This window comes from Diabrotica undecimpunctata, chromosome 7 (genome assembly GCF_040954645.1).
Source record: "Diabrotica undecimpunctata isolate CICGRU chromosome 7, icDiaUnde3, whole genome shotgun sequence".
Taxonomy (NCBI): domain Eukaryota; kingdom Metazoa; phylum Arthropoda; class Insecta; order Coleoptera; family Chrysomelidae; genus Diabrotica; species Diabrotica undecimpunctata.
In genome coordinates, this window is record NC_092809.1 from 87,186,639 (window position 1) to 87,197,038 (window position 10,400).

The window sequence follows — 10,400 nt, forward strand, 5'->3', positions numbered from 1 at the left end:
TTTACTTTTATTATCAATGATATACGTTAAAACAAAAAATCTGTACTTATATTTTTTTCCAACTACATAATGTATAAAGCGTATTTTCAAGGATAACATAAACTATTGCTTCTGCAATTTTAAGAACTCTGTCATTTTTAACTGCTTTAAATGGTCCAGTATCATTCTATCATATTTTCTAAAGATGTGAAATAGTTGTATTTATTAATTGTAAAGAAGTGTATTGCGGGCTGCAGTTAAGTTTATTGAGGGGCTGTTTGAAAAGGTATTTATAGCCACGACCCAACCAAAAACGTAAAAAACACGTTTTTGGATCTTATTTTCTCTCGTTATAACCAAATTTGCCTCGCTATAGACGGTTATAGTTCAATAGAAATTTCACGGGACATCTAATGTATCTCGTTATAAGCGAAACCTCGTAATAACCGTGTTCGTTATAGAGGGAGTATACTGTAATTTTAAATGTATATGATTGCATAAAACACGATCACCCTAGTTTGTCTGTGCAAGAAAGTGTTGAGCGATGTGCCCGAATGACTGGAATTGGACAGTCCACGATTTTTAAATTATTGCGAGAAAGAAAGATATCAGGCCAGTTAAGTCCATGCAAGAGAAAATCAGGAAGACCAATAAAAATCTTAGGTGAAGACACCAAACGTGACATTCGAAGAAAAGTTCATTCGTTTTATTTTAAAAAGGAAATACCCACCCTTGACAAAATACTAATGGAGATAAGCCAAGATAACGATATTCCTTTGATATTCAGAAAACTTTTATGGAAAACTTTAAAAAGTATGAATTTTTCCTGGGAAAAGCACAATCGAAAGGCACTATTACTGGAAAGTGATGAAATCATTTGCTGGAGACGAAAATATTTGAGAACTATAAAACAGTACCGCAGAGAGCACAAGAAATTTTTTTATCTTGATGAGACGTGGATAAACGAAGGTTATATAGTCCAAAAAATGTGGCAAGATAAAAATGTAACAAGTGCTCGCCAAGCTTTCATAGAAGGCCTTTCGACGGGTATTAAAGTGCCTTCGGGAAAAGGGAAGAGGCTTATAATTGCTCACATTGGAAGCGAAGAAGGATTTTTAAAAGAAGGTTTGTTAAGCATAGAGTCGTGTCGGACGGGAGATTATCATGAGGACATGAATTCGGATGTCTTCGAAGACTACTTCGGGGAAATGTTAAAATTTCTTCCAGCTGATTCGGTCGTGGTTATGGATAATGCAAGCTACCATTCAAGGCGCATAGAGAAGGTACCAACTTCAGCTTGGAGAAAGCAAGAAATTATTAACTGGCTGTCAAATAAAGGTATTCAGTTTGAGACGAATTCAATAAAGAAGGAACTACTAGCCGTAGTAAAACAACATAAATCTCGCTTCATAAAATATGCCGTAGAAGATGTAGCAGAAAAGTATAAAGTAACTGTGCTACGCCTACCGCCATATCATTGCGAATTAAATCCCATAGAACTTATATGGGCACAAGTTAAAGGATATGTTGCAAGGCACAATACCACATTTAAAATGAAAGATGTCAAGGTATTGTTTGATCAAGCCATTATGGAAATCACATCAGAAAACTGGCAAAAAGCAATCCAGCATGTTTTAAAAGAGGAAGATAAAATGTGGGAACTGGACAACTTGGTCGATCAGGTGGTTGACCCTATAATTATAACACCAGGGGATGATGACAGTTCTTCGGATGAAGACTATAGTGATGTAGAATTGTAATAACGTATCCAGTAAAGTTTTTGTAGTTTTTTTGAATAAATTGATTTAAACTCCCCACAAGTGTTTCAATATGTAAAGTTCATTCGTGTGTGTTTGTGAGTATTTCCCGATTTCGGTTCGTATATATTTTATTGTTACATTTTATATTTTTTTAATAACACTGTTCTGCTGTATTACATTTTTATTTCCTTTAATATGATTTTTAAGAATGCATATTCTTTTGTCAATTAACCCACTAGCGCGCCTCTGGCTCAGTGTTTATCTGTCGATAACAATGGACTAATCTCTTAAAACAGGGTGATACCTACCTGCTCTTTATGAAACGACAGAATTTTGCAATGCGGACGGAATTTATTGACGGATTATTGACGGATTACCCTGTAGCGCTTTTGAATACTTCATGAGATTTTATTACTCTACACTCATTAGAAATAGATTATAACTAATATTTATTTTTTTAATGTTTAAATATTAAAAATATGAAAACACTTTATTCCAAAAACTATAAATTTTACCTGTTTTAAAAAATTGACTCTGATTCGAGGCGTATTACATGGCTAAGCGAAATCGAATCGTTAGTCCCTTTTATGAATATAAAATAACTGAAATCAAGTTGAGTTTTAGTAAATACAATGGAATTTTTATATTTCACAGTATAAATTACCAGGTAAGCTATATTCAAATTGAAATAATTTTATTACGTCTATTACATTATTTAACTAATTGTAAAGGAGGGTCGGGACCGTGCGCACCTATTGTTAAAAGATTAAAAGATTTGTATTCATTAGGTACATGAAAATTTGAAAAATAATTAACGTATTTAATATTTTAATATTATTTAAATAAGAAGAGTATTGACGATTGGTCAAAACATAATTTTAAGATTAGGTGTATAGCATAAAGAATTTATATTGAAAAACATTTTACGATATAAATATTTTAAGTAGGTACCTATATTCAAATGAGACCGAAATTACCGGTTGCTCAGAACAGCTGATATGTATTATTTGAGTAGTAAAATAAATTTATATTAGCAGCATTTTAAAAATTTAAAGATATTTGTATTTTAATTCTTTGTCGATTTTTCATTCATTGTCAGTTGAATATAGGTAAAAACTAAAGGTTATTACAAAAAAATATTAACCTATTTATTTTGTTTATGGAAATGTTTGAAAGAATCGCCCACGGAGAGATCTGGTTTCTCGGCACAATCCACACACTCATAAATTGGGTTTTTTCTTATTTTTAGGATGGGACATACTCTGCATCTTTTCGTTTTCATTTCGCTTTTGTCTGATTTATTAGCAATTATTTATAGGTAAATGTTCACGTGCGATATTCCGTCGTTCTTTCCTTTTTTCTAAATTAATTTACGAATTAATTCTAACCTTGATATCGTCTTTTATGTCTTTTGTTTAATATATTGTTTAAAACTAACTCTTAGGTCTCATTGGATTATGGATGAAGTTTAAGCACCTTAAAATTATAAGAAACAGATCTCTGCCGATGTTCTGCAAAAAAGATTTTAAGTTGAATAGTGGATCTGTTTTCCAATAACCCTCCAATCTTGAAATCCGTATGTGTCAGTGTGAAAGATAATTCCCATAAATACTAGAAATTCAAAAGGGGAAAATAGTTTACATCTTTAAATGCTAGAATTTACACAAACACCAACTTCACCAACTTTTTTATATGCTAAACATTGCAATATTGTTGTTTTGTACATTGCCTATATTTTAACAAAATTTTACAACTTAAAAAGGGATAATTCCCTTGAGTTAGCTGTATATTATATAGTTAAAAAACTCGAACATTGAAGTAAAACACTGTTGTAATTGGTATATTTAATTAAATTTTAAAAATCCAAAAGGATTAAGTTCAAAACGTTTTCGGACTTATCAGTCCATCTTCAGTGAAATTTGTAGTACTTTTAGTAAGTACTACACGCTACTACGCGCGCGCCCACACACACACACACGCACACACACACACACACACACACACACACACACACACACACACACACACATATATATATATATATATATATATATATATATATATATATATATATATATATATATATATATATATTATTAGTAGATTATTATTCTAAATACATTGAAATTGCGCCTTTAAATAATACTTCAGCAAAAGAGGTAATTAGTACAATGAAGTCTATATTTGCGAGACATGGAATACCATTGATCTTAATGTCTGATAATGGTCCCCCATTCTCATCAAAAGAGTTTCAGTCATTTTTAGTAGATTGGGACATTACTTATCAAAGTTCTAGTCCTTATTATCCAAAAAGTAATGGTTTGGTAGAGAGGACAGTTCAAACTGTAAAGAATATTTTTAATAAGTGTATAGAGTCAGGCTCTGATCCATATCAGGGAATGTTGCAATACAGAAATACAACGTTAGAATGTGGTTATTCTCCAGCTCAGTTATTAATGTCACGTAATTTAAGAATGAAATTACCTGTTAGTGAAAAAATACTCATACCAAAAACAATTGATAGGAACGAATATAACAAATTTATTAAGGAAAAAGAAAGGAAAGTAAAAGAATATCATGATAGGTCACCTATAAACTTACCGAATCTGTTTGTTGGAGAAAATGTATTTTATAAAAAGGTTCCATCATCACCGTGGTTACCAGCTACTGTGATAGAAATAGGTCCTTTTCCAAGATCATATGTCGTCAGAACACCTGAAGGTATACATTATCGTAGGAACAGACAACACATATTAAAGCCTGCCAGTACAATTAGTAGACAAAATAGTGAGGTGATAGTTAAGCATGAAAATAGTACAGCAGCTAGTTCCAATTTGTATGAGGCTCCAAATATGAACAACGATACATCAATTTCAAATCAAAGTTATGACAATTTAAATGTTAGCTTAAATAGGTCACATAGACTAAATGTAAGTAATCAATTTTGTACCAGGAGTGGTCGAATTGTAAATAGACCAAAAAGGTTTTCATTGTCAGAAGAGTAATGCGGCAGTGTAGTGTTGCGGGTAGATTTAGGTTGTTGGGATAGTTTAGTTTTTTTTGTAAAAAAAAGGGCATGTTATGTTATGTGAACCTACCTTAATATTTGTAAACCTACCTTAACATGAGTGACAGGTGAAGGAGATGGACAGCGGACAGGAAGGGGAAAAAGATGGCTCGTTAGATATAATCTTAGAGTAGGGAATTCTACTCGTCAAAGGAGAGGTAACGCGCCATCTAGCCTTCAAGCGAAAGTGAAGCCGATTTTACCCGGTCCGCCATTCGTTTGGTGCTCATTTTCGGATTGACACAACTCGTTTTGTTAATTATTTTTGTGCGATTTCTGAGTGAAAAGTAGCACTTTTTTTAACTCTTTAAAATGGTGATGTGTTCGGCTTACGGTTGTAAAAGCAACAACAGAAAGAATGAAGTGGAAGTTACATTTCACATGTAAATAAATATTTTTGTTATGAGTGCGTAGATGAAAATACACTAAATACTCCTTTATTTTTACATATTGCCATTTAAACTGTTATTTATTTAAAAAACAACACCTTAATGTACCTAATTACATAACTAAAATTACATGTTTTAGTTATAAATTTCGAAAAATTCACATGTAAACTTAAAAACAGCATAAAGGAGCACCATTTTACCAGTGGTGTATGATTAAATTAATTTATAATGGGATTTATAAAATATATTATTGCAACTACGAAAATGAAATATTTCTTCTTGTTTAAATGAATTAAAGTTAAAGGAATTTTCCGGTTGTGAAGCTACTAAAAAATTTATACAAATTACAAATGTTTTTGATATTTTAAACAGTCGTTCAGTAAGAGCAAAACATTTTAAGAAAGCATTATGTGATAGTAATATAGAACAAACAAAAAAGTTTGTATAAGAGGCTATTACGTACTTCTCACATCTTAAATTTGATAATGGACAGTTAGTAACCGATTCGGGAAAAAAAACTGGATTTTTGGGAGTTATCGTCTCTTTAACCAGCATTACAGGGTCGTACAACCCAAGTGTTCTTGGGTTGTACGACGACATTGTTATTCAGAAAAAAATTATTACATTACCTTCCTTTGTACAAAGTTAGTCAAGATCATGTTGAACGTTTTTTTTTAGTATAAGATCAAAAGGGTGATGGAATGATATTTCTACTGCCAGACAATTCACTGCTGCTTATAAGAGGTTGTTAGTGCGTAGTGAAATTCGATATGGTGGTTTAGGAAATTGTGTTCCATTGGACGATATTCCTATTTTAAGTGGTTTATGTCGATTTAAAAAACTTAAGTTGAATATTTGTTCACCTGAAGCTCGATTATTAGAAACATTTTATGAACAATCTTTAGAAACTATTTGGAGTGAACATGACTACATAATGAATTCGACTGTAATTAGTGAGTGTTCCGTTCAAATAATTACTTACATAGCAGGTTTTGAAGCCCGAAAATTGCAAAGCACAATAAAATGTGTAGATTGTGTAGATGCATTGTCTGGAAGCAAATTAAATTATTTACTCATTAATTACAAAAAAATCAAGGAGGATTGATATATCCGTCCAAAGATGTGATTGCAATTTGCAAAACGTCGGAACATTTTTTAAGAATAAACGAGCAAAATTTGGGAAACCCCAATTTTATCTCTATTCTAAAAAATAAAATCATGCTCAACTGCGTTCAATTTGAACAATATTTTTGCAATCTACAAGAACATATTTTAGGGCGTGCTTCAAATCATATATATTTTTTAATTGAAGCAATAATGGATAAATATTTATATATAAGATTACATTTTATAACAAAAAAACAAAATGAATTTGATAATGTTATTCGAAACAAATATAACAAATGAATACTGTTTAGTAGACAATAAATCGATAATTCACAAAGTTGTTTGCTTCTATCACATCCCCTAATCCCTAATCCTGGTTTATTTCGACCTATGTATAAAAGTTTGACAAATTAAAAAACTGTCATTTTTTTAAATCTTTTGTGTACGTCTTGCATAATGTTATGAAAAATTAATAAAAATAGAAAATTAAACTAAAATTATGATTACTATTATTTGGAATTTAATTATGTAGTTTTATATTGTTCTTATTGGCCTAGGTGATACGCCACTGGTACACGTGTTTGGTGCTCACTCAGCTTCACTGTTGTTATCGTTGCGGTCACTCCTTTGACGAGTAGAATTCCCTACTCTAAGGATATAATCATGTATTAAGTTTAGTTGGTCTTTAATAAAAGATATTAAAAAGAAACTGGTCGTCAATATTATTAAAAGCCCACAGAGACAACGTAACATGGTGTCAGAAGTAAAAATTCAGGTCAGATTATAGCAACGAGTATTATAAGAGTCATACAAAAGTCGAAACATGGTCTAACAGCACGTGGTGGTTTGGTTGGTTTTAAAAGAAATTTAATTAAAAACTGTCAAAAGATAAAGGGTACAGTAAAAGCCAAATAAAGTTGCGTGCACGTCACCAAGGTCGTAATTCTATTGTATGTGTGGCTACATTTCTGTAGAAAAGTGTATGTTACTTTAATTTGCTAAACAATCATTTCTAAAAATAACCCGATCAATAAAAAACTTTTGTAACAAAATAATGTATATACAGCTATGTATATATATAGCTTTTTTTGATTTAGACGGTCGTCATTGTAAAATTTTGTGTTGAAATGTTCATAAAGAAACCGCCAATTATTGACGGAGGATTAGTCACTACCAGAAATATTGTCATGTTGCCGCGTCGTTTGTTGAGTTTTCAATCAGTGTTCTGTGACTTTTGTACTCGTGGTATCGTCGATTTTTGAGGTTATCTCGTGAAAAACATTTATTTACTTGTCAAAATGCCCAAACAGCTAAATAGTCGAAGCAAAGAACTTGTGGCTTCATTAGTTAACTATTTTGAAGAAGAACGGAATAATAATGGCCCTTTGTTACCCTTAAATGCTGTGCAAGAGGTAATATGCGAATAAAATATCATTATTTTTATAAAAATTTCTATTATTTTAGCGTGTAGCTGCTGCTTTAAAAATCAGCGTAAGAACAGTAAGCACCATATGTCAAATGCAGAAAAAAGGTGAACAGTTCGAGTCACCAAAGAAAAAGCGTTGCACTAATAAACGAGTAAAAAATACAACAACTTTAAATACAAGCTCTATTCGTGATACCATTTATAATATGTACCAGAGAAGTAAGTATGATTATAACAAATATACATTTAACATAATTTTATTTCTGTATGCTTTTAGAACAGCACGTAACGGTTCAATCATTGTGGTCCCAACTGAAAGATAAAGAATTATTTAATGGTAGTACCACTTCTTTAAAAAGATTGCTCAAAGAACTTGAGTTTGAGTGGATGAAGGATAATCCACGACGAGGACTTATGGAATTACCTAACGTTGTTTGTAAAAGAGTACAATTCATGAGAACATAATATAAAGAAGCGAAGGATGAAGGTATATACCAATTCGTGTTTCTCGATGAAACTTGGATATTTCAAAATGGGATCATTGGTCATTCTTGGCAAAATGAAAATATAAAGAGTGTTAAAACCACTAAAACGGATGGCAAAAGGTTTGTTGCATTAGCGTAAGTTGTTATATGAACATTTAAATAATATCATTGCAGATATATTATACTCCATGCTGGAAATGAAACCGGATTTATAGAGGGGGCTGAAGCAATATTTTGTTCAAAAACTCAACTTAGTGATTATCATGGAGAAATGAACCAGGCAAATTTCTTGAAATGGTTTGAATATCAGTTACTGCAAAACTTAGAGAATCCTTCTCTAATTGTACTTGATAATGCACCTTATCACAGTATGTTATTGCATAAAACTCCGAATACAGGATGGTCAAAAAGTGCTATTGAGGAGTGGTTGACAGAACAAAACATTCCTTATTCCCATATGATGTTCAAAACAGAACTGTTGCGCATCGTTTCTCAGTAAATATACAAATATCATCTTACATATAAATGTCATTTATTTTAAACATTTTTTTAGAAATAAACCACAAACCAAGTATATAGTGGACGATATGGCAGAACGGTATGGACACAAAGTTTTACGTCTTCCTCCTTACCATTGTATCTTTAACCCTATTGAATTAATTTGGGGCATAGCAAAAAATTATTACAATAGGCACATTGGTAGAGATGGTAACAGCGCTAACAACTGCCTAAACATGTGGCATGAGGCATTTTCCATGATTACTCCTGATATGTGGAAAAACTCTATCAATCACACTGAAACAGAAATATTTAAATGGTATGAGAGAGAAAGAATATTTGATCGTCAAGAAATTAGTCCAATAGTAATAAATGTTAATAGTGGAGAGAGTGACACTAATGTGAAATCAGATTCAGAAAATGTTTAGTTCGTTGATGTTGTTTTTTTAATGTCATGTTTTGTCTTTGAAAATACGTTCATTATTAAAAAAAAAATTATTTTATTACTTGTGGTTTTATTTTGATTATATTTATTGTTTGGTAACTGAGTAATAACTTTACCACCTTTATTGTGAAATCTATTCATGAATGTAATTAACAAAAAACACTCATTTTCAAATTCCACTTAATATTGTTACGTGAGATTTATCCCACATAGGAAAAGTCCATTGACGAAAAAGAAGAAGTAGTTCGAGAACATTCAAGATGACATCGAAAATTCTTGAAATGTCTAGTGAAGTTTGGAATGTCAGAAAATATATATAACAGATGTTTTTGACAGTTGGGGAACAGTTGTATTTTGAATGTTGAAGTTTATAGTTGTCAGTTAGTTAAAAGTATTGTAATATTGTTGGTATTGAATAAAGTTAATTTTCAAGATTGTGTAACAATATAGTGTGAAATTTGCTACTTTCTCCTTTTTTGTTTACTTCAGTTCTTTTCTGTTAATTTTCATACTTCATGAACCATCTGACAACGCTGCAAATGTTCACAATGATGACGTGAACGCAACTTTATTTGGCTTTTACTGTATTTGTTTACATTAGTGAGGCTCCCTAAAAATGCGAATTTTTGTTGGACTTAGCCTGAAAAATAGAAAAAAGGCAAAATTTTCATGTTTACGTCTACGGAAATATACAAAAAGTGAAAAAATGTAACAAAAATTGAAAAAAAAAATCATAAAAAGTATAGGAAATCAAAAATTAACAAGAGAAAAATGTTATCAAAAGACGAAATAGCCTTAGTAGTTACATAAAATTTATAAATCAATTGTAAATACCAATCATTTTCCCCGTTAAATTATCCAAAAATATAAAATATTGTAAAATGGCCAAAATTTATTTATTTGGAAAAACAAGTCAAGCGCGTTTGCGCACAATATACAATATTCTGCGCAGGTTCAATGTTGCCACATATATATTTGTTTTTTCGGAGTAAATATATTGAATTTAAATTTTAATAAGAGACTCCATATGACTTAATATTGTTTTTTTTGCCGAGTAAATATATTGAATTTAAGTTTTAATAATAGTATACTACATATGAGTTAATATTGTTTTTTTGCGGAGTAAATATATTAAATTTTTAAGTTTTAATAAAAGTGTACCACATATGACTTAATATTGCTTTTTGTGGAGTAAATATATTGAAATTAAGTTTTAAACACTGTTGTCAGGTTGCAGAATTAGT

At 31.0% G+C, this 10,400-nt stretch overlaps 2 protein-coding genes across 2 annotated transcripts; both read left to right on the forward strand.

Annotated features, from left to right (window-relative positions):
* Window positions 1-7,227: 7,227 nt before the first annotated feature.
* Window positions 7,228-8,193, forward strand: LOC140446120 (uncharacterized). Its single transcript, XM_072538653.1, has 3 exons — window positions 7,228-7,714; window positions 7,767-7,947; window positions 8,006-8,193. Exons 1-3 carry the CDS (start codon window positions 7,601-7,603, stop codon window positions 8,191-8,193), a joined length of 483 nt encoding a protein of 160 aa, XP_072394754.1. The 5' UTR covers window positions 7,228-7,600.
* A 5-nt stretch (window positions 8,194-8,198) lies between these two features.
* Window positions 8,199-9,139, forward strand: LOC140446121 (uncharacterized). Its single transcript, XM_072538654.1, has 3 exons — window positions 8,199-8,333; window positions 8,388-8,708; window positions 8,767-9,139. The coding sequence occupies exons 2-3, from the start codon at window positions 8,485-8,487 to the stop codon at window positions 9,137-9,139; spliced, it is 597 nt and encodes a 198-aa protein (XP_072394755.1). The 5' UTR covers window positions 8,199-8,333; window positions 8,388-8,484.
* Window positions 9,140-10,400: the final 1,261 nt, after the last annotated feature.

What these genes read in the sequence shown, in the direction of transcription:
- LOC140446120 (XM_072538653.1), top strand. Translation starts at nt 7,601, where the DNA reads ATGCCCAAACAGCTAAATAGTCGAAGCAAAGAACTTGTGGCTTCATTA. An exon ending in CCTTAAATGCTGTGCAAGAG is followed by an intron (nt 7,715 to 7,766) that starts GTAATATGCGAA and finishes CTATTATTTTAG; the next exon opens with CGTGTAGCTGCTGCTTTAAA. An exon ending in TTATAATATGTACCAGAGAA is followed by an intron (nt 7,948 to 8,005) that starts GTAAGTATGATT and finishes GTATGCTTTTAG; the next exon opens with AACAGCACGTAACGGTTCAA.
- LOC140446121 (XM_072538654.1), top strand. Translation starts at nt 8,485, where the DNA reads ATGAACCAGGCAAATTTCTTGAAATGGTTTGAATATCAGTTACTGCAA. An exon ending in CTGTTGCGCATCGTTTCTCA is followed by an intron (nt 8,709 to 8,766) that starts GTAAATATACAA and finishes ACATTTTTTTAG; the next exon opens with AAATAAACCACAAACCAAGT.